We start from the raw sequence: 25,088 nt of genomic DNA on the forward strand, positions 1-25,088 counted from the left end.
TGGGAAGGAACCAGATAGGAACAATCAAATTCAGTATTCAGTGAGCATGAACATTGTTCATTGAAAACAACACAGTCTCAAAACTTAACTTTTTTTTTATCAGCAATGAAAAGTATATTTGTTCAACAAATATTCCAGCTAAAAATTTATATACTTAAAATGGCAGAAATTAATATAAATTTTACTGTCTTAATGGGTAAGACTTTTCAATAAATAAGTAAATTCATTATACATCAAAATTACAATGTTTACCCTTGTCATTCATGTAAATGTAAATGTATATGTAAAATTTGCATATTAAAACTCTTGACTTTGCAATTAGAGAATAATTAATACAAATATACAATATTTGATTAGATTCAGATAACTGATATATTTACCTTCAAACAAAAAAGTACAAAAAAGTTATATATAAAACTAAACATAAAAATATGAAAATTTAGCTTTCGAAACTTTATGTATAATCTAAATTCATGTTAGAATCGTCATCTAATAGAAGAAATTTAAACTTTCTGAAGGTCTCGGACAAAGGGATTCTCTATCATCGTCCTTGTTTCTTATTGTAGTCGAAGGTCTGGTTGGAATTGTTAGACAAACTGAAATCAAAGAACTTTTGAAAAGGATAAAAGAAGGTAACAAAAAATTACAATTAGTATGTTACAATTTGATGATTATTGGCTAAAGCTAATTTAAAAAATATTATGACTATAAAGAGCATCCTAACATGTTTTGAATTGGTGTTAGGACTGTTAATTTCCACGAAAACAAGTTAGTACGTATAGGAGTTCAGCAAATAATGTTTGAAAGGTTTTCAATGGTTTAAATTGTATAATCATGAATATACCATTCAAGTATTTTTAGGTATTCCAACAGGAGGAAATTATATAGAAGGAAATACTTTTAACTGGATATAATATCAAAAATTAGAAAAAGGTTAGTCATATATGAAAAGGTAACATATGTCAACAGTATGATGAAATAGTAAACCACAGTTTTTTCAGTTGTTTGGCAACTGGTCACATATGGAACATGTGCTCTTTCGTCACGCTTAAGTTTAAATTGAATTTTGGATATGAAATATAAAAAGCTTGGAAGGGAGAACTATAATTACATGTGCTCAACATCACAATACAAATAAGAGAGAAATATGTCATACTTAAATTTATATGACACTTCAATATATATGGGAAATGAATATGTTGATTGAAACAATCTCATATATGAATATATATGGAGTGTTTATGGGATTTAAATATACATTTTTTTTTCTATTTTATTTTTTTACATGGATTGAGACAACCCAATTGTTTTATTAATTAAATTTACTATTGCTGGTAAAGAAAACTACTTTTCCTCTAAAAATAATTACAATGGATTAGAGTCCAACAATGTCAAGGTGTTAAAACATGGTTAATTATAACCTTTATTATTAGATGGTTAATGGTGGCTACTGGAGAAGAATACATACATGTGGAAGAAACAAATAGTAGTAATTATTATTTGTCCATCAACTTTTTTGTTGAATATAATAATCATTGTTATAATTAAGAAAAGCTGTAAACTAGGTACTGTGACATGAGTACAATATTCTGTGTCATGCTCTTTTCTTTCTCGTCTGTGCAGAGCCTACAGTGCTAATTTTTCATTTCTTTTCGGATGAGAAGAGTACTGATACAAACACAAACACACACATGCTGTCTTTATTGTAATCCTGTGACAGAGACTAGTCTGTGTATGGGTGTGGTTATTTAGGGTTCATGATATCAATAAACATTAGAAACAAAATTGACAGCAATAATAACGATTCTTTCTTACACGTAAAACTTTTACATTTAACAATATCTTTTATCATTTTTTTGTTTCTTTAGAGATATAAAAGTTCACTTTTTCATAACGATTCTATCGTTATTGATGAATATAAAAGTATGTTATGATATTTCTGCTTAGTTATACTGTATTAAATGAATGTAAAAATATGTTATGATATTACTATTATGTGTTAAATGAATGTAAAAATATGTTATGGTATGATTATTCAATTGAAAGAGAAAGAGATGCCTTTTGTAGGTTTTTGTTGATCCCATTTGTATTGGTTGATGGAATTTGTGGGCTGGTTTTACTGATCTACGAGGGTGAAAAGGGGGCCAACTTTCTATAAATTCCTCCTTTCGGCTTACCACTTTGCATTGTTGCATGTCCCCTTAGAACACAAGCAAAACCCTCTTTCATCACTTGAAGAATATTCTTTTTCAACTTTCCTTTTATAATCTTTTCTCGATCATTATCATTACTCATCTTATATATAACTATTTCTCATCTTTCTATGTATAGGGCAGGCCCTCCTTTAGGAGGGACCAACATTCTTAAAACCAAATGTCTACTTCATTAATTAATGTCTGTCCTATAAAACCCTTTCTCACATATGCACCAGTATTCAAAATCTCTTCATGCAAGTGGCTTACAACTTCTTCTGTTTCTACATAGAAATATAAAAGTCAAGTAAATTTGCGTAGACAGAGGGTTTTCCCTTAATCATTTGATATCAAAATATGCATATATCTGAGAGAGAGAGAGAGAGAAAAGAAAGAAAGATAGCACGCATATATATAGAGGAGCATATGGTGAATGCTGCCACAAACTCTGCTAACTAGAATTGTTCTGTATATCCATGACTGCACTGCAGGCCACGCTTGCTGAATTTTTGACACAGCACAAATATATAGGCATTTAAGAATATTGCAGGAGGAAGATGCATTAACATGTACTGTAATATATGACTTTCAATTTACCGAACAGAAATAAATACTTCCTCCTTTAATATGCATGTCATCAAACCCTAAATATTCCCTTCTTCTTTCCCTCTTGGATTTTTTTTTTTCTATATCTTTACTTTTTTTTTTTTACGAGTACTAACAAGTGGTACAATTAGGGCACAAAGTTTATTTTACTTTAGTAAATGTTGAGCAGGATTCTTTAACATTTTAATAAATTAAAAATGAATTTTTCTTTTTAAAGTAATTTTAATGTATTTTGTTTTTTCATTTTGAGTATTGTCTTATATGTGAATGATTTTGTAACTTTTTCTGTAAAAATTCTGTGAATATGTATGGATAGAAATAAGGGAAATGTCAGCCTTGATGGACATGGATAAATCAGTGAGAACGACAAAAAGAGAATGAAGCGCCCAAATAAAGTGAAAATTTTTACAATTGTTGGAAGTCCTACATCGATTAGAGACAAGATCAATTTATAATATATAAGTGGAGTGCAGATCTCGTCTTACAAGCTGATTCTGTGGAGTTGAGTTAGACCTAAAATTTATTTCTAACTTATTTCTAACTATCAGATGATCTACAATGTATTAATGTTGGAAAAGTCAACAAATATTCCCTTTAAGATATAATGTATTGATTTGTTTTTGTATAGTAGACAATATGAAATTGAAATCGAACATCATTGATTAAGATTTTTTACTTATGTTTTGCTTAGCTTTGCTCTTTGCTATCCTTTCAACTCTATATTAAAAGTCTAACCACACTGCAAATATCCTCATAGGTGGAGAAGTCTAGGCAGAAGCCGCCATAGAGAATGAGTGTTGAAAATGTTATTTTGAAGATGCAAAATATAGAATGTAGAATTACTTATAGTTCTAGATGTTAACATTGAGAAGCTATATCTATTAAACCCAACAAGTTTATATATAAAATAAAAGTATAATTGTTTTTAGTTTGAATTTTAAAGAAAAACTAAAATCATATTATATTAAAATTTTTAACTCACTCTTAGTATCAACTTTTCTATTCTTGGACTGTTTTTTCTTAAATTCGGTAGTATATATTAATTATGCCAAATAAGGTTTGTAAAAGGAAAAACTAGGTTTTATTAGATTTAGTGGTTTCCAGACTATCAACTTTCTAACGAACTATTTTGTGGGTCGAAAAATAAATTGAATGGTTATGAATAAATACAATTAATCTTAATATGATCAACTTAAAAATGAAGTGTGATTATCTATAATTAGAGACTGTGATTTATTAAAACCTCGTTCTTAAATCTTATATATACTTATTTCAAATAAAAAAGTAAATAATCTTGTATTCACTACATTATTAATTTTTAACTGTGAAAATTATACTGACTTTGAGATAATCTAAAATCCTAATTGGTGAATTTTGCAATCGTTTAAGTAGATGTTCCCAGTACCCACCCATCTAATGTGAAATCTAAAAAATCCTTTATTCAGAAAGTGACTCATTCATGTCCAACTGCCTTTATTACTCCTAATTTGTTTGCTAATAATAAAAGGAAAAACTTTTTTAAGAACACTTTTTTAACAATTTTTTGATAACACATACATGGCAGTCTGTGATTGGTTTGTTTTAAATATTTTTTAAACATAAATTCAAATAGACTAATAAAATGATGACAAGTATCCCGTTGTAAAAAAAGTTGTCAAAATATCATTGTCCATAATAAAAAGAATGCATTCATTTGGGCTATATAATATATGTTATGAACAATGTTACACAATTTTAGTAGCTACGAAAACTTTTCTGGGTTATTGAACGTCTCAAATGTTTATTTATAAATCCTATAAATATGACCAACAATTAAATCATGAAATTTTAGGCAGAGAGGAGACGAATTAAAACGAAATCCATGGATGATTACTGAACCAATCGCAATCAGAAGGGTCATTATTGGAAAATAATCCCAAACCAATATATGAAATCACATCGCCTTCAAAGTTTTTCCAATATATCATATAGATATTTATTTTTATCAGTAAAGATTGATAACATTTGTGAATGCTGGTTCAGAAACAGGACAAAGACTAACTATTGAATGTTATATTTCACATATTATTAGTTATGTTTCACCATCTTTTCTGATGAGATGTGGCTTTTGTTGGTTATATGTAGGAGAAGATTCATTAAAAGATATAATACTAAGGTCATCTGAATGGAATTATCTAAGGGATTGTATTAAGGCGGAAGAGACTCGCCTTTAAAAAGAAAGATTGTTAGGATTCCAAGTGCGAGACTAAGTGTAAAATTGGAAAAATGGAGCATCATATAAAATTGAAGATCCATTAACTTATTGTCTTAAAGTATTAAGTATAAAGTGGCATCAATCCTTTACGTTATTTGACTCATATCAGTGCTATATCTTTTTAATAAACTTTTTTCTCGATAGAACCAACAGTTTTGAAAATTATTTGTTTTCTTTGTGATTCAAATATTCTCTTCTAACTATTGTATAGGATAAAGAGAAGAAAATCCATTGGTAACGTTATAACAATGATAATTAAGAGAGGTAAGAAGGAGTAGTAGTAACACTGGTTGTTCTGTTCATAGGTTATAGAATGATTGTTGCTGGGATTAATACCAATACTATCCAAATATGTGTTACTTAGAGAAACATTTTGATCATTATCATTAACAGAACCAGAACATGTAAGGTTTGAAGCACCTTGAATACTATCAATGATTTGAGTTTCATCAGAATTATCAACATGATCAATAACAAGTATGACAGGATTAAAAAAATTATAAGTTTCAGCAGGGATATGATTATCTTTAAAAGGAAAATACATACCAATCTATGCCAAATTGTAGTTAACATTATTACAAGAAGTGAAATTAACATTGGACAAAGTATGTTTAGGAAAATCAAAAACCAGTAGACCATGTCGATGCTTAGCAATGCCAATCGTCTCCATGGTGTTGAGATTCTGCAAAAGAAAATCATTAGGTTCCATTATAAACCGAAAATGGTTAGCTTTGAGCATAAAGTATTTGTTCTTAATCTATATATACAAAATTTCTGTACTGTAAGACCAATTTAAAATCAATTTTAGAATCAACTTTAGGATATCTTTGATATACATACAATATAACACAAGGAAAACAATTAACACATTACAATTTTTTTTTTTATATATTTAATAGATCATACATAAACCAGACAAAATAACATAAATTTTACTCTAATAATTTTTTGGTAATAATTATCTTATTTTACTTTACATAACTATAACTTTATAAGTATTTTATATATTCTCGTATATTATATATATAATATTGTAATATATTAATAAGGTATTATTACATGATAATAGAGGTAATGATGATCATAACAAATAAAACCTAGAAATCAAAGATATATCTTATTAAAATATCAAATTACATTTTCTTTTTATTTCAGAGGAGTACTTGTTGACTTACAATATTCCTTGTGTTCCTTCCCACTTTTTATTTTTATTTTTTATTTTTTTTTACAGATGAAAACTGCATTAATCAATATCAATTTTCTCAATTCATGAATCAAAGTTGAATATAATGGTATCCCCTGCTAATGGTATGTTTCTAAACAAAAACAGATACTGATATAATGATCATTAAAACTAGACGCAAGGTTGTCACCCCTCCAAATATAACTTTTGTATATGTAATTTCAAACTATAATCCATTTGTTTATGAGATAATAAAGCAGTGTGATTTTAGTCATGTAGTTTTGTTAGCAACATATACCTATACTAATTGATGAGGAGTTGTTTTAACTAAAACATCCCATTACAGACCAATATTCAACCACTCCATAATAGTTTTTTTCTTTCCACATTATATTCTATCTGTTCCACTTTATGATTAAATACATACCCTCTTCTTGTACATGCCTGTATATATAACACCCTGAATCATTTTCATCAATAACAAATCTTCCTCTCAAATCCTAGTGAAACAGATCCCCCACCAGTACAAGTTTTTTGAGAGTAAAATGGCCAATGTTGAACACAATGGTAACACTTGCCAGAGCACCCTCTGTCTTTTGTTTCTAACCACAACCTTTCTTATTGCCAACTCTGCAAGGATCCTAGATGAAGTAGAACCCCAACCCCAGGCCATAGGTAACTTAGCAGCATCTGGAACTGTCAATCCTTCCTTCACAACAGGTCCAATCACCACTTCACCACAGGCAGGTCCTGTCACCACTTTGCCGATTAACCAAACACCTGCAGCCACAACCACACCACTGGTAGGCAATGAAGCTCAAATACTTTTATTTATTTCACCTGTGGTACTTCTGTGTAATTGATATGGATATTTTTAAAATGTTATAAAATTTAAATTTAGTTTATATCGAAGCATGAATAATAATAAAAAAAGAAATGTGGAGGCATTGTCCTTTAATGATAAAGAAACAAAAATCTTTATAGATGATTTAAACAAAGGTATGAGATTGAATTATTATAGATAGCCATTTATAAAGATGATAATCATATTTATAGTTTCTAATTGATTTTTACTAATATCCAAAAGTATGTTTTTAGTTTAGATTTAAGAAATTATAAATATTTATTTATTATGTTTTATCAATTTTTATTCATAGGTAAATATTTCAGAAGTATCTTTTGTATATTTAAGTATAAGTATAATGGTTTCTTTATATCTAATATATTAATGGTATTCACCCATCATAACAGGTAGGACCTGCCACCACTTTGCCAAGTGGCCAAACACCTGCAGCCACCACCATCAGTCCTGTTGCTACAGAAGATTCCGGAGATGAAGATGACAATGCAGACCCCCCAGTTCCGGAAACAGAAGCTCCAGCAGAGAACATTCCTCCAGTGGCAATTCCTACTCCAGAAGTGGTGCCAGCTATCCCTAATGCAACACCTGTGACACCAAATCCTGTGGCAAAAGAGTCATCCTTCTCTTTCTTCATGCATGACATCCTTGGGGGGTCACATCCATCAGCAAGAGTGGTGGCAGGAATTGTAGCAAACACTGATGTCACTGGCCTACCATTCTCCAAACTCAACAACAACCTCTTCCCAATCACTGGAGGAATCCCCTTGGTCAACCCCAAGCTCAATGGCATCATCACCAATAACAACCTCCCAAACCTTGTTGGCCTCAGTGGTGCACAATCCTCCACTGTGTTTAAGAACAGTGGCACCAGCAACACTGTCACTGGCAGCGACAACCAGCCATTTGTCTCGGCAGGTAACCTCCCTGCAGGGTTCACCATCCAGAAGCTCATGTTCGGATCGGTGACAGTGATTGATGATCAGTTAACAGAAGGGCATGAGCTAGATTCTGCTGTGATTGGAAGGGCACAAGGATTCTACTTGGCAAGTTCGTTGGATGGCACTAGCCAGACCATTTTGCTGACCATTTTGGTGCATGGTGGCGAACATGATCAACATCACGAAGGATTAGAGGATAGTATAAGTCTCTTCGGGATTCATAGGACAGCTTCAACAGAATCTGAGATAGCAGTGATTGGTGGAACTGGGAAATATGAGAATGCAAAAGGTTATGCTTCACTTGAGACCCTTCTGAAGGAGGACCAGCACACCACCGATGGGGTGGACACCATCTTGCATTTCAATGTCTATCTCACTGAGTAGAAATTATCTACAATTGAATCGCTTTCATATTTGCAGTTAAGTTTGACTTTGTGTATGCTTTGTTCAAATTGGTAATGTCTCCTTTAATGCTTGCTTAAGTTTGAAATATAACTCATTCTGCTCCCTTTTTTTCTTATACCATCACTCCGTATCTCATTTGTCAGACCATCGCCTCAGTAAAGAATTATCATCATCTTACTTTACTAATACATCGTTTAAGTTTATTTTAACTTTTATACAGTGAATGGAAAAATTATCTATTTTTCTGATGTTGATAATTGGGCAAGATTATCATTAGGTAGAAGATTCACCTCGAGTTTATTGTTCTCCTATTATAGGGAACTTAATATTATGGAGAAATACAAAATAGTGCAGAGTGACAAGATTTAGCACCAAAGCCAAATACTATATCATACAACAGTTGCATGCAAAATTATCAGTCTTGGAGAAAACTTCAGTTTGGAAATAATTGGCACACTGAACTTATTTGTGGTGATAATCAAGTCAATCTTTATACATCCACAAGGGTCTTTCGTGAAAGAACTAACTAATATATAAAAAGTTAGTCATTCTGTGACAGAGAAATTCTTATTAGGAGATATATTAGTAATCAACTTGAATTTATGTTCACTGAAATTTGAAAAGGGACTTGTGTATTTGTGTTAACTTAAGGCTCACTAAAGAAAAGAGAGAAAACATAGCTGTCATGAGACTGATATAAAAAAGAGTACGATGAAAATTAGGAACCCCTTGTCACCTTGTCATAGCAGAAATGTCAAACAACACCATAGAACAGTACATAATAGATAATGAACAATGAAGACTTGGAACTACTTATAGATTATAAGGTGCTTAAAACAAATAACAAATTTGAAAACATTTTCATATATTAAACAATAGTTGTGAGAATATTTCGAAAAATCTCTCCACAAATATCTGTAGAGAAAAAAAGAAAAATTTGCATAAAACTTAATATAGAAAACCTCTGTAAATAAGTGAATTTGTTTGAATAAACTTTTCGAAAAACACTCTTTAGAAGAAAATATAAAAATAAAATAAAATAGATCTGTCAGTAAACTAATTTTGTAAAATTTTCTATTATTAGTTTCTCCAAAATCTAATCTTAAGTTTATGCATATATTTATTTTAATTACGATATTTTCTTTTATTACTTTTTCAAAAGTACTTTAAAAAAATTTATGCAAACAGACTTTATATATTATAAGCATTACGTTAATTTAAGTTTATATAAAATTTCACTTTATTTTTCCTTCTAATTTTACTATTTGTAAATATTTGTGGAAAAGTTTATGATAGACATATGATAGAGTTCCTTTCATAGGGGACAAGAAATAATAAGCATAGAAGACATTACCACAAGGAAAATAACAAATACCTAGTACAATAAAAAAAAAGATGGGAATTTTAATTAAAGTCCAACTTATATAGCAACTAAATCAGTTAGTTGACAAGTTTAATTGCCAAAAAGTATTGACAACAAGAATTCATAAATGGTCACCACCACTCCTCTAGAATTTAAAATTTCTCAAATCAAGATCAATATTTCTCAAATCAAGATCAATTCCAGGAATACATACCTCTCTTGAAGCATTTTTTTTTTTTACAAACCGATCTTGAGGTTTCAAGCACGTAAGTGCAAATGAACAATATCTACTGAATCAATCTTCCACTCTTCAATTAACAAATCTAGATGGTGTAAAATCCCATCACAGCATCAATAGAAACTGAGTTTGACATTACCAAATAAAAAACAATTATCAAGACGAGTAGTGAATTAACCTTGTATATAACCTAACAACAATCACCAATTAAAGTTAAGGTCTTATTTATAATAAACAATTTCTAAAAGCACATGAATACATGTAGTATAAGCCAAAAATGTATATGTATTCAGCTTATTTTATAAAACTCAAGGTCAACCAAGAAACTCCAACTTCAGAAATTTCTAATATGAACCATTATTCTACTTTTAAGACTAAAAAGGTTGAATATAATTCTTTAATCTCAAAACAGACAAAAATAATAAATAAACAACATATATTAAGCACTTCAGTATTATTTAGTCCCAGTTTATTGCCTAATTATGCATTGAGCTTCGTGTAAATACAAATTTTGATTTTGTATTTAGTTTGCATAATACTAATTTCTACGATGACTACTCTAATTATATATACAGATTTTGTCATACCTAAATTCCCGAGGCAACGACACATTCAGCAAGTACTTCCATTTGAAATCTCAATTTCTTTTCATTTTTATGAAGGTTTGATGTAATTACAACTGTACCTATCCAATGACAAGTTACAATATCTCAGCAAGTTGGTTGAAGTTAAACAGCCGTAATTGTGGCAATGAATTTCAAATGAAACATTTGTAAAAAGTCTGGTACATCTTTCCAATCATTATAACCAGAACTCCAATGGAAACCTCCCCTCAGTGGGCTCAGTCGGGGTTATGATGAAACAATGGGAAGAATCAGATGTGCTATGTACAACACTGTCCTTTCAAGGAAATGGTAGAATCCATGACAGAGGTTGGACAAACAATTCATCTTCAGAAGGAACTTACATAATATTAGAGTTAAAAATCTGCAAAAATAAAATAAAATCAATAAAGGAGAAAAATAAATAGCAAAAGTAGCAAATACTTAATTCAAAAATAAAACAGATCTAATTACCAGATTCAATGAAATGTGAGGTTGAAACAAAAATGAAAATGTTCTAATGCAGAGAAACCTCTGCCAGAGAAAAAAAATTTCAGACCTAAACTAGGATAATACAAAAAATAAAGGAAAAACAAAAATAGTAGTGAGACAAAAACACAAGAAAGATCGGTGAGAGTTTAAAATGATTACAAGAGAGATGTGAATTAAATAAATAAGTAAACAAACTGATAATGAGAAGAGCGAATTCAAAAACGTAAAAAGATAAACTAAAAATAAAAATGATGAGAAGTAAAAAAACTGCTAGATGGTCGTTGTAGAATCATCAGAGGGTTACAAGGGTCACGCGGAACTACCAACCAGATAAATTACAGCTATTAACTTTGAAATTCAATATTGACAACTTCAAAGACAAGAAATATCACTGTCATACCTCATTCTCCTCTCCAATCTATCAATTCCCTTCTTGGTGCATAAAGGGTAGCAGCCCGCTCTTCTGCTTCCGTATCGTTTACTATACCTCGGCACTTTGGGAAGCCACAGTAACAAGCAAGCCGTTCATCAATTGAGAAAAATCTGTCAAATGAATAAAAGAAAGTCAGCACAATATTTGCTAAATGCAGTGGTACCCACAACTAATCCCAACAAAAGAACAAGTTTTGTATTTTTTTTTTTTGTGGCGAAAAGCACTCAGTTAGAGAAGAGGGAAACCTATAATCATATGTAAGCTCTTCCCACTGTTTAATGTCCCTCTTTGCAAATATTATAATATGCTCGTCGCCATTAACACTTATTACTCTTGAATAGCAATTTGGCTGCATACAAACAAAATTTATACAGGTAAACAACTAAAATAAAGCTGCATGAGTTCTTCAGTAAATAAGCAAGTTGAAACGCAGTATTTCCAAACTAATGTCAACAGCATAGTAGCCAATTCCATATAGTGGCGCAAAGCAGCTATACATCAGGCAGCAAGATCACTGGTATTTTTACGTCAAGGTACACATTACATCATTTACACTACACGTGTAGATATGCTGAGAAAAAAACATAAAAGTAAAGATATTCATAAAGGATGGATGAAGCCATTAAATCTGATGCTTGCGAAATCATACCCAATTTAATAAAAAAAATTAAAGGGTGGAGCTCAGAAAAACAGGAGAGCACAGAACCAAAAACAAACATTTTCATACTCAGAGGATAAAGAACTGAGGGTAAAAAAACATTGTAAAAGTCAGGGGTCAACCACAACAATGAAATCTTGAGAGGGAATAGCTGGAAAGTAATGTCTGGTGTCAGAAATCTAGAGAGAGAAAATTGGATCCTCATCAGTGAATTGGACTGCAGTTCCTTGCTGAATGGTCAATGCAAGCAAGTTTGGATTAGGTTCAAGAAATGGAGACAAGATGCCAATATTGTCCCCACAAAACAGCACCAAACAACACCATTTGGTGGCAGGAAAACTGAGAATACGGTTTTATAGCACACAATTAACTACTATGGCCAACAGTAGAACGGTGGAACTAGCATATACCAGTATTAACCAAAGCAACAATATACTTTCATGTAAAAGAGAAACTATGCAGGTTAAAGCCTTTGAAGGCCTTATGAAACTGTTCCACAATCAATGCAAACCACATTATCAAAAGTCATTTAACAATGCTATAAATATGTCAAAAAATACGCATATTTTAAGAATCTCAAGCATACAAACCCCATACTAAAAATTAGAAACTCCTACAGGCTCCAGTCTTCAAATAGTAAGATAAAAAGGGATACATTAAGCGAATTTTATATATCAAAATAAGAAAGCGTATTAGAATGGCAATGATTAACAAACAACATATGAAATCATGAAAAATATAAAATTAAATTAGAAAAGAACATACCGCACAAGAATGGTTTATTAAATGAGCAATGCTTCCTGCTCTAGTAGCATCAATGACTCGTTCATCGTCAATCCGAAACATATATGTTCCAGCACCCTGCATAAGGGAAAGAAGCACGGCTTACTACATCCTTTATAAGAACCTACATAACAATCCAGAAGGTGCAGACTGATACTATATTTTTATAGCAGAAGGTGCAATAGTTGAAACATTCTTGCTCATGTTGACAATCAAAGGTTCTAAGATCCACTGTCTATTTTAGTTGAAGATTTTAGAGCTATCAGAATATGTTCCCTTTCATCAGAAGCATTTATTAGCTTGAAATTAAAATTAATATAAGCTATTAATGAATTTCATATAAAGTGCTTGAAATTGATGTACTAAAATTGTGTTCCCTGCCATACAAGCTCATTCGATAATTCAGAATACTTACCACCAATGAATTGTATATAAAGTGTTCTCTCCGGTCAGCTATTGGTGGTCTAACAAGTTCACCAGTGTATTCAATCACCTGAATAAATAAAGTCAAGATGTAAACCCTTAAATGTATAAATGCTATAACAATAGATAATGCAAATGGAAAATATTCCCCTTACCATGTCTCCACCTTTATGTGGATGCTTTGCAAAGATGCCAAATCCATGAATTCTTGATTTCCCTTGAAAAAATCAAACATTTAATTTAATGTAACTCAGGGTCACTCCATAGTTAAATCTCAAACCACAACCCTGATAAGATATAGTGAACTATGCAAAAGAGTAGACAATTCCCCTTTCCCCGACTATTTTCAAAAATATATATTGACAGAACTATTCCTACCAAATGCAAGCCGCTTCCGAAAGGTTTCCCTCATGTACTCATATTTTTCAGAGATAGAAAGTATGTTGTTAGATGTGTCAATCAGAGATGTTCTTAGCCTTTGTTGGCTACAAAAAAATTTGGAGCAGACTCCTCTGCCAGAAGGCTCTGGGTCATTTGATGATCCATGCTGGCAGTATCCACCTACTAAGTAAGGCTGATTCTCCACGAACAACCGTTTCAATGATGCAGCTGCAAGTGCTTCAGGTTCCTTTCGACCTCTCCTGCCAAAGTAATCATATGGTTCTGCCAAGAATAAAGACAAACATTATTTAATAAAATTATCTTTAAGATATTGTAACACAGCTAAAACGTAATACCCATCAAGTGGAAAAGATGACTCGTTATGCATATCCATAACCCAATCCAAGACATTATCACTTTTGATGTTTTCAGTGGTTCAAACACATTTTTGTACCAAAAAGATGACTAGATAGATTACAGGTGGCGAGCATTTTGAAACTATGCTTAATCCTGATTCTTAGGAGATGTGAAATTGTTTTGACATATCATAACATCCTCCAAATCAAAAATAATGGGCTAGAGGGTCTTTCAGCCTGTGTGTATCTTAGGCCCTTCTCTTAGGGTCAATGTTCCAAACTCTAATCCATTAGCACTGTTGAGATCATTGCATCCAAGGTATTATCCACTATGACATTAGTTTTGAACCTCGCAACTTTGTGCTTAAAAGAAGAATATTCATAAAATCACCCTTAGCCTCAATTCTTAAATGATGTGGAATCATTTGGATGCAATAGAAACAATGCAATTACGTTAACCTTATATAAGTATCTTCTTGGCCTCTAGCCAAGCATCAGAATAATTAATGCAAAAACATCCTTAACCAAAAGATATAGCTCAAACCTAAACCAACCCAAAAACAGGGTATAACAAGCTCGACAACTAAGAACTTCAGCAAGAGATGCAATAGTATTTACTTGTACAGTAGCAAAACAACGCGTTCTATAAATTGAGAAATGATTGATTTTGAGATCGCATGTATTCATCAGCTGATTTTGCCAGACTCAATAAATGGGTGACTTGGAATTGATCTTTAAAAATTACACTGCCCTAGGGCATTTTATACATCAGCTTGGCTACTCTGCCACGCTGCCCTAGCACACAACTATTTCCCTTTCCAGATGGATCCAAAAACTGTTTAATAAGCAGTCAATTGTAGACCCAATTAAATCAAAAGAAAACCAATTTCAAGCAACGTGATTTGAGTATGCCTGCCACTAGTCCAGTATGAATCAAAGTATGTGATATGCTAATCACCACAGTTTATGTTAAATTGGAAATAAGTGGAACTTGGCTAAAGATTGTATACTCCAAAATGATGATCATGAACAAGTATTTATATAAAATAAACAAAGTAACAAGGCAACAAGGCAACAGCTAATTAATTAAAGATCACCAAACATAATTTCTATTTTTTTTTCTCTTGGTTGCTAGTGGTTAAGCTAGCAAATAATATGAAAGAGATAATTTGGTTTAGTGAAACAAGTGTCAAAAGTCATACCACTTCGAGCACAACCAGATGGATTGGGCGGTGGTTCATAGTCTGAACATAGACCAGCTACTCGAACTATACGATCATCAGCAACAGAATGTTCATTGGACGGTTGCCTATGTTTCTTGCAGAAAGAAAGTAAGCGTATGCACTGATCTTCATCGTCATCAACAGAAAGCAGATAGAGCCTATCCTCATTTTCAAGCTATAAATAAAATAGCAAAAATAAATAAATGGGCAATGACATATTTTTGAATAATAAATGTGTCAAGTTGGGAGATAAATACCTCGACACAGAGACCAGCAGCACGTGCACAGAGTGGATGATATGCTACTCGACAAGAACTATTTGAACACTGCAGAATTAACATTGGAAAAAAATGCAATCAAAATTTAAAACCAAAACAGAAATCTCTTACTGTAACAAATGCTAGTTAAGAAGCTGAACATACATGCATAAACACATGTAGAGTGTGCATCAAGTGAGAGTAAGACAAGCTAATATTGACCCCTATAATTGATGTTAAAGAATAATTGTACTTGTAATCTTGGCCATTTTTATATATTTGTAGTAGATACTAGAGCTCAAACCTATTATACTCCCCAAAACAATAATTTCAAAAATTAACACTGAAATTCATACATGCTTTTATTGTCACTTTAGGTATAAGGGTGCAAGTTGATCGTTTGATGTGGATTAGGAAACAGATTTGTTAATCTTTATATCAAGAGTATCCTACCTATTGACCAAGAAAATTCTAGCTTAAGCTACTCTTTAATTTAAAAGTTAGACGACTTACTTGGATGCAGGCACCATAAGATACACCACATATGCTGCATAGCAACTTCCAGCGGTCCTGTTCAGATACAGAATTAAAAGGAAAGCAAATAGAAATGTAGTTTGTAGTAATAACACTTAATGATAAAATCATTGACACGAGAATTTTGATAAAAAAGAAAAACTAAGATGTTTGTAGTCAAAAACTTCAAGACAAAAGCTAAACAAAAGAAAATAGAATAATTAGAAATGAAAACCTACCTTACTGATTCTACTCAAACCATCAATAGGCTCCATTCTCTTGACATCAGCTAAACAAGTTTCTGGTAAAAATGTCAACACTTAGAAATCATACCCAAATTAAGGAGTAAAAAAGAATAAATAAAGTCATACACAAACAAACCAGGTATCCACATGGCACAAGCCAAATGAGCCCACCGGCCATCTGTAGTAGGCTTCATTGCTCCACCTAGAACAAACTCCATTAGATACCAAAGACATACAGTTCTACTTATAATTCAGTGATATATTAAAAGATTCCAGCATACCTATGAGTGGACATAAGCAGCAAGGTGGAGGCGGAGCTCCTGAACGACATAAATTGCATAACCATAGCACCCCATTAACAGGTTCTAGTTCTCCATAACATCTAGCATGGACCTAAATGAATATCATAACTTTTGGTTCAAAAACAATAAATGGATGGAGTAGTACAGCTCTAATGATACATACAGCGGTACCACAATGAAGGGCCTTGAATAAAAAAGTTACATAGCCATACCATCATTCTGCATTTGTCACACTGCAGAAACAGATTGTTCTCATACTCCTACAAGATAATTGACTCCCATTTAGCAAGCAAAACATGAGGTAACGAGGTAAAATTATACGCAAACAAACAGCATAGGTCATAACATTTCTACTTTGTCAGAATAAATTTATATCTTGGAGAAAGGAGAAATACAAATTGAACAAAAGAGCATGTAATCATAAAAAACACAAGCAGGAGCTCTGGAGGATTGAAGAGGAAAACAAAAACCCTACCTCGTCCATGTGGCACACATTGCAAGGGAATAACATTTCTATTTCCTTAGAATGGATTAAAACCACAGGAGAAGGGAGAAACAAGAGACAAAAATTGCAACTAAAAGAGCATCCAGGTGTCTAAAACAACAGGCAGGAGCACTATAGAATTGAAAAGAAAAATGAAACTCTACCTCATCCATGTGGCACACGTTGCACTTATCGAGGTCAAACCAGTTAATATGAACTTGTCTATAACCAAGAGGCAAGTTATTATGTCTTTGGGAACCTAACTTGCAAGATGAATTCCTTGAAGAGATTTTGGATTTAGACAATCCCTGAAAATAACAACACTTCTTTCAGTAAAAAGAAAGCATCAGGTACACAACTTGAAAAGTATATGTATTCTAGCAAAAACGCTGGGTTGGCTCAAGAACTTGAATATAGCATAATGAGAGAGATGAAACTAAGCAATAATCATGTGCAGCCAGTAAAAATGAACATTAGAGAAAAGAGAAGCACATGACTAGATCGTGCAATGCATGCAAAAGTGACAACTTGGTACAGCAACAACCATGTTCTATCCTACTATATGAATTGGTAACACCGTTCAGCTATATCAAAAACAAAACACTTTACAGCTTACTATGTATTACGTGCAATAAATTATAATATTTTCAGGATAATTCTATTAGTTTCCAAATTATTGACTTTATGCTCCATATCAAAAGTAAAAGAACTAACTTATAATTAAAGAACATACCTGTATAAGTTTAAGCACCTTAGGATTGGAGAAACCAAACATATCAGACCCAGATGCGTAGCCCTTTTCGACCCCACCTTCAGCAAGACTGCTATCAGAAGCATTCTTTTCCATTTCTTTTATCTTTTTGAATATCTCGTTCCAACAAACAGATGGAGTATTACCGTTGAACTGGAGAAAGCATTCATCATAACATGATTAACACAAGACATTGGTTAGAAATTATCATATAATATCTTAGTATCTTTTGCAAGACAAGGAGAAACTAGGTCAACAAGTAGGGGAAGTTTGTTAAGTAATTTAACAACTAACAAATAAACATATAAATCCTGCTATTAAGCAGGCAAACAGCATGCCACCATGGATCTTAATTTCTGTCATCAGAAACAAAAAATTACAAAATTTTTAAAAGGAAAAGGGCTGGCATATGTTAGAGATGGTGAAATAAATATATTTAAAGGGGATATATACCCTATAAAATAAATATAGAATTATAAACATTACATGATTTACAATCAAACTATCAGAGAAACAAATGTCTACATTAGAAGATAATTTCTTATAAAGCAAAAGCAAATCAACTCTTATACTAAAAACCAACCTGCTCGCCACCATCAACTGTCACTCTAAATAGAGGACGAAATTTGGACTCTGGATCTCTCAAAACCTCCATCTTATAAGAAGCAAAAACTTCTGGGTCTAAACAACAAAAAAAGCAGATCATGGAAGGTAAAAAAAACTATAAAATCAGAACTACAAGAATTAAGATACTAAATATGAAGAATATGACATGTTTGACTGAACTTTTAAAATAACAACCAAAAGAATATGACATGTTTGACTGAACTTTTAAAATAACAACCAAAAGAATATGAATTCAACATCCCAAACAACAGCGATAATAAATGTTTCACCAGTAACTGAAGTAAACTTCCTCACTGCTGTGTACCCTTCAGGCCAGATAAACCTTCCGTCTCTGAATGCAGAATCTTCAACTATTTTTCCTGAATAAAAACAAAGAAGTTCTTAACATCCCTTTTATTGCACTGACCATTCGGCAACTGCCAAAATGCCAATAATCTAGAAGTAAAAGGGAAGAGCACAAAAGAGAAACCACCCTCTTTGCCTATATAAAATTAAAAAATATGCATGCAGTAAATCCAGAGATCATCTTTCAGTCATTGCATTATTAGAGACCAAGGTAAATTTTGTTCAGCACACTGTACAGTGTAACTTGTTCACCCTTGAATATAACAATATTAAAGAATATAAATTTGATCCATGTCAGCATAAAAGTCTGGACACCGCCAATAAGCAAGAAGATGCCACACAATTGGAGTAGCTAAAACATCTCACTATCGAAAACAAATGAAAAGATTTTAAACACATGGCATCACAAGATTGATTGTTAGATTAAAATTGTCTCAATGATGCATATCAACTAATCAAATTATATCCAGATACAAAAGAGTTCTCAAAGGTCAAGCCTTTTGTTTGGAAAAGGGTACTTAGAGCATATCTCCAATGGAAGCTGCTTACCATAGTTCCTCATGAATAAAAGCATTATATTTTAGTGTGGGTTCTATACATGAATTGCTTAAATTTAAACGAGTTGCTTAGAAATTGAAGAAAGTTGCTTCGTAAGAAACTCTCAACACTTTATAAGCAACTCTAATTTCAAGCAACTCATGTGTGGAACTCACATTAAAATAATATTTTTGTTTATAAGCAACTAGTTGCTCTTAACCTTTTTAAAATAAAAAGCCTTGCAGCTGGTGCAAGAGTCTCCTCGTATCTGTGTTAGCACTTGTAGCAGAGGGTCCTCTGCAAGTTTTGACATACTATCAGGTTGTTTTTCATTATACAGTCAAGAGCTTTGGGTTTAGTGTATTATAATATTTGAATCAAAGTGTGTCTATACCCAAAACATGTTATGAAATAAGAATTGGGACTTTGTTTACTATTTGCATTCAGATCATAGCTGTTTTCAAGCAACTAGTTACTTTATACATGCAAAATGATAACGACAAGAATCACAGGCAGCATTTTATAAATGTTGCCTCTTCTAATATGTAAAGAAAAATGTCAAGTCCTCGTAATCATTTTTTTTCTATCCAGTACTAACTAAAATAACCAAGCTATTTATGTATCCAAGGAAGTACTTCCAAATCCATAATTTATCCTATCAAAGGAAGATTACCGAGTTGAAGAGAGTAAACAGTAAAAGGTTGTGTTTTGATGGTTGTCTTGGAAATCACTAAGGAAAATTGGAAACATGACTATATTGCACGATTAATAAAATAAGGATTCAATCAAGTAAAGAGCGTTTGACATGGAGAAACTCTTGGGAATATATAAATATTTAAACAATGGTAATCAAGAAAAGTTACCAAGGCTTAGAATTTGGAGGTCTTCTAATTCGTAAGGAAAAGTTTCAACAGTTTCCTTAGCCAATAAAGTCCTCTCGCCTTGTAAACAATCATCGCCTGAATCTGTACATCCTCCTTCCTCTCTACTTGCATTGTTACAATTATCAGCTGCACATCTTTTCTGTAACTCTAGCATTTCCAAAGGAAGCTTCTGTTCACTCAAATATCTGTTTGAGAAAAATAATTGCAAAACCAACAAATTTGAGCAACCATGTTTAACTTCAAGTACCAATACCTAGAGAGATTAGAAAATACATTACACAGAATAAAGGCTTAGCTCATTAATTTTAATTAGCAAATTATGTATTAGCACAGTTCCTTATTCGGCAACTAAAGCACACACATAATATAGTGAACTTTAAGGAATTTAAGATTGCATATCAAGAAGAAAAAAAACTGAAAACTTCAAATCATTGTAAGATGATTACAAAAAAAAGAAGTTTATCAAATTTGCTTCATCATTTTAATATATAAATCTTCATATTCCTCAATGCAAATATAGTAAACACTCAATCACATTAGATAAATCATAGTAAGCTGAAACAGCAAAACATTAATTTTGCCTAATAAAAAGGGAAAATCATTTTATGGTTCACAACTTTTGATGTTCTATTTAACAAATATGATAACAGATAAAGAAAAAAAAAAAGGCAAGATTAACATTACCTTTTTGCCTCTTCTAAACCTTCAATAAAACTATGTTTCTTGCATTTTGAGTGTAGATCGGTAAGAAGTCCACTGAGAAATGATTTCACCTGTTGCAGTCTAACCCTAGAGAAGAGGAAGAATATACAACAGAAATACACATCTTAAAAGGAGGAAAAGATCACACAGTATAGAAATAAAAGTCTCCGGGTAAACATTGAAAACCATGTTATCCTTAATTTTCACAGAATATCAAACCTTGCAAAGTCATGGGTGCCAAAAAATTGGACAGGAACTGATCTTCCTCCCAAACTCATCTTTAAACCTTTACAGTTGCTAGCAAGTGATTCCTCCAAAACAACAGCCGGCCACATTGCATGACCTGCAACAAAATAATAAAAAGACACAAGCATAGATGTTGAAAAATTAACAAGACCTAATAGTGACTAGAAATGCCAATAATAAAGAAATAAGGTAAATTGAAGTAGACATAGTTTGATCTCCTGAAAATAGTGTTTACAAGAAGGATGTAAAACAGTGATAAGATTAAAATTTCTTATATTCTGCTTTCTTCTATAACGTGAGCTTTGTTTTAACGTGGAGGAGGATAGACAGCATGTCAGCCTCCTTCAGTATGATGCCAGAAACAGGTTAATAATTGACCATATTAAGCTCAATTTTACTGCTTGAATCAGAGAACCGTGGGATAGATTGAATACCTATCTACTTCAGTAAGATACCAGATACAAATTAATGATTTACCATATCAAATTTAAAAAGTATAAATACCAAATCAATGCAGCAACAGTAATATTTAAAGTGATGCACCAAAGTTCTAAAAGATAGGACGTCAATTTAAATAAAATTTTCCACACAAAGCCACGCAAACGGAACAAAACAAGATTGAGCACAGACCTGTTAGCTTAGCCCATATTATATCCCCAGGCTCAAAGTCTTGACAATCATCCAAACTTGCAGCCATTGCAAGCATCTCTTCAACATCATAATCGGAGACATTGTTCTCACGAACTTTGGCAAGATTCAATTTTAAATGTTTCACCTCATCACGGGAAACATGGAATCTAATATTCTCATTTGAAAGAATTAAATTTTCCTCATCTCCATCATCATACTTGACCTGCACATAATTATTAATGAAAGGATGAAATTTCAAACAAGTCCAATGATGTCAAATTCATAGATCAAAGATGCACCAAATTTTTCACTCAAAGCTATCCATATCATTCAAGTAATAATTTAGATAATTGAGGGACATACATGATGTATCTTAGTTTCCTTGTCATAACCTCTGACATAGCCAGTGTACGCTTTCAAATCCATGGGCCAAAAAACCTGCAGACAACAAGGTACAACATCAAAACACCGTAATTACATGAACAAACTCAATGGAATGAACATGCAATGTAAAGGTTACAAAACATAACCTTGCATCTTAATCCAACAAACACCTCAGGATCAGCATTATCAAAACTCAACCTGCAGCAAACGCAATTAACAATCATTTAAAGTTTCCTTCTACCATAATCACAAACACACAAAAACAAAACATCACAACCTATCCACAGAACTATGCATTCAACTTCCCCCCCCCCCCCTGCATACCAACTAAATCACAACCTTATGAAACTCTAATTCCTTCCGTACAAACAAGCACTGCATTTGAAAATAAATAATAAAGCAAAAAAAAGAACCCAGAATGTTTCTTTCCCGCAAGCGAGATCTAACGATTATGATTTTCCCTACCCACAACAAAACACGAAACAGAGATTCAAGTAAAAGCTCAAATTCCCGGAACATCTATTTGGACCAAGGTCTAAACCAGAAATACCTTCTCAACTCACAGAATTCCCAAGCAGACCCTCGAGGAACATTTACTCAATTAACATTTCCCCCTCCCAACAACAACACCAGAAGCTGAAATTCAAGCAAAAGCTCAAATCCATCGAGCTTGTATTTCTAAAGTCCAAACAGCAATACTTTATTTTTACTTAAAACCCAGAAAACTTCAGAACAGACCCAAGAACACCCAATTTCCACAAGAACAACATTTTATCTAGCAATGCACCCAACAGAGAGTAAGAAGAAGTAAATTACCCGACCCATTTTTTCACAGGGCGAGAATCAGGCGACATTTTGGGCAAATTCTCCAAGGAACCACACTTAACATTCCCAGCAGCACCAGAATTCCCAAATTGGTTTCGACATTCCCTCAATCGAGGTCCGTCAGCATCCCCAATCGCAGTGTTCAAATCCACACCCAGCCTCTCCAACTCAGTGCTCCCAATTTTCCTCTTCTTCAGCAACCTTGTCTCATCCTCATTCTCGTCCGCATTCACCTTGCCCTCGGTTTTGCACAGCGCCGTGGAAGGGGAATGCCTCTTGCGGCGGCGCGAGTAGACGAAGAGCAAGGGAGGCTTGGAAGAAGGAGGGTGGGAGGAGGACGATGAGGACGACATGGTTTTCTTGTGGTCGTGGTTGGTGAAATGATGATGCGCGGCGAGAGTGGTGAGTTTTCGAGCCTTGACCTTCTTGGACATGACGTTGGAAGAGCCGCTGGCCGTGACGCGGCAGGGCGACGTGGCAGAGTAGAGGTGGTCGAGGGGAAGGTAGCGGATGGGCGTGCCACGCGTTGTGTGGACGTCGATGGTGGCGTCGTCGTCGGCACCTCCTCCTTCCTGGAACGCCGCTGCCATATGGATGGATATGGAAATGGAAATAAGAAGAAGCTTGGCTAGGGTTTTGGCGATAGAATGAGAAAAGAGAGAGAATTAGAAAGTGTTGTGTTGTGTGTGTTTGATTTGGAGGGAGAGGGTTATTGCCCAAATTATTCTGTTTCCCGCCGTGTCGAAACACACACACTCACTTCTCACTCTCTCTCTCGTCAGAGTGAGATTGAGAGAGAGACAGCTCTTTCCGCACACAACAACGATAAAAGGTTAAAGAAAAGGAATCTATTATCAAATAATAATCACTGCAAGATTATATCTGAAATCTCCTACACACTGTCTTCGCCATCGTTTCCACCAGCAAGTCTTCTTCTTCTCTCCTCGGTTTCTGTAAATTCAATATTTTTTTATTCTGTTTTATGAGAAATTATATATACCATTTAATATGTTTGTAATCTTTTAATTTTCGTTAAAAATTAAAAATAATTTATTTTTAAAATTTTAGTCTAATTTATTCTTCAATCTAAAAAAATGTATAAATTTATTTTTTTTATTTAAATTTTGTTAAATTTATTTTAAATATATATAAATAAAAAATAATTTATTTGGTAAAGATTTTTTTTCTTAAATAAAGGGACTTCTTTGTTTTAGGATATTATTGATGATTAATATGTGTCATGCAACTTTTACCATTTTAGTGGAATTTTTTTTTTCTCCCTTATTATTTTTTCTCATCTCGTACGGGACCCAAAACAGACGCTTGTTAGTAATTATGTTCTTAACTTGTATTTAAATATAACTAATTAGTATATACATTAATTAAAAAGGTAGTTAATATTATTAATCAAAGTTTTAAGAAAAGCAAACTATCCTTTATTAAAAACTAATAAAAAATCATTAGAAATAGAATACCAAATATTTCAAGTATGTGTTCGAATAATATCTTTAAATAATATAAAATTGGTTTTTATACAACTACAATATAAAACTAATTTGTTAAATAATATGAAATTTTGTAAGATTTATTAAATGGGATGAAAATCGTTAAGACTTTATTATATACAGTTTGTTTAATAACATAATACATGAGAGTTTTTCTTGATTTATATTTTAATGCTGAGATTGTAAATTGTCTGTGGTTTCGGTATTTTTAATTAATATTTTGTACTGGAAGTAGGTTTTTATTGTCATCATTGTTTATCTGTCCTCCATGCCTTAGGTAAGGTTCCATTGTTTTTGTTACATAAAATAGGCTTTGATTATTTTTGTACTTTTTCATGTTCGTGGAGATGGATGAAATGTCAATTTTATTTCTATTATTGTTTTTATTTTTTATTTAATGTTTATTTTACTCCTTGGGCTTTAAATATTGCATTTGTTTTATCAATTTAACATTACCCT

At 32.5% G+C, this 25,088-nt stretch overlaps 2 protein-coding genes across 2 annotated transcripts; one reads left to right on the forward strand and one right to left on the reverse strand.

Annotated features, from left to right (window-relative positions):
• The first annotated feature begins 6,186 nt into the window (after positions 1–6,186).
• On the forward strand, positions 6,187–8,527 carry LOC106758882 (dirigent protein 9). Its single transcript, XM_014641883.2, has 2 exons — positions 6,187–7,038; positions 7,487–8,527. The coding sequence occupies exons 1-2, from the start codon at positions 6,781–6,783 to the stop codon at positions 8,417–8,419; spliced, it is 1,191 nt and encodes a 396-aa protein (XP_014497369.1). The 5' UTR covers positions 6,187–6,780; the 3' UTR covers positions 8,420–8,527.
• A 2,137-nt stretch (positions 8,528–10,664) lies between these two features.
• On the reverse strand, positions 10,665–24,062 carry LOC106759344 (histone-lysine N-methyltransferase ATX2). The gene is made up of 25 exons (XM_014642479.2): positions 23,116–24,062; positions 22,446–22,497; positions 22,279–22,353; positions 21,916–22,138; positions 21,259–21,382; positions 21,022–21,126; positions 20,317–20,522; positions 18,841–18,930; positions 18,528–18,625; positions 17,927–18,097; positions 17,358–17,501; positions 16,922–16,969; positions 16,689–16,800; positions 16,544–16,609; positions 16,402–16,463; positions 16,163–16,219; positions 15,650–15,718; positions 15,372–15,567; positions 13,811–14,095; positions 13,588–13,649; positions 13,425–13,502; positions 12,992–13,087; positions 11,814–11,917; positions 11,536–11,678; positions 10,665–11,028 (listed from the first exon to the last, which is right to left on the reverse strand). The coding sequence occupies exons 1-24, from the start codon at positions 23,712–23,714 to the stop codon at positions 11,537–11,539; spliced, it is 3,264 nt and encodes a 1,087-aa protein (XP_014497965.1). The 5' UTR covers positions 23,715–24,062; the 3' UTR covers positions 10,665–11,028; position 11,536.
• Between the last annotated feature and the right edge of the window lie 1,026 nt (positions 24,063–25,088).

The sequence above is a fragment of the Vigna radiata genome, chromosome 4 (assembly GCF_000741045.1).
Source record: "Vigna radiata var. radiata cultivar VC1973A chromosome 4, Vradiata_ver6, whole genome shotgun sequence".
Lineage (NCBI taxonomy): Eukaryota > Viridiplantae > Streptophyta > Magnoliopsida > Fabales > Fabaceae > Vigna > Vigna radiata.

Bases quoted from the DNA above. Each gene is read 5' to 3' on its own strand.
- LOC106759344 (XM_014642479.2), bottom strand. From the start codon at position 23,714: ATGGCAGCGGCGTTCCAGGAAGGAGGAGGTGCCGACGACGACGCCACC. The intron at 18,098-18,527 runs GTTGGTTTTTAG...TGCTTTCTCCAG, and splicing joins CAGTTGATGGTGGCGAGCAG to TTCAACGGTAATACTCCATC. The intron at 16,610-16,688 runs GTATGCTGGAAT...AGTTTGTTCTAG, and splicing joins CTGCTTATGTCCACTCATAG to GTGGAGCAATGAAGCCTACT.
- LOC106758882 (XM_014641883.2), top strand. From the start codon at position 6,781: ATGGCCAATGTTGAACACAATGGTAACACTTGCCAGAGCACCCTCTGT. The intron at 7,039-7,486 runs GTAGGCAATGAA...CCATCATAACAG, and splicing joins CAGCCACAACCACACCACTG to GTAGGACCTGCCACCACTTT.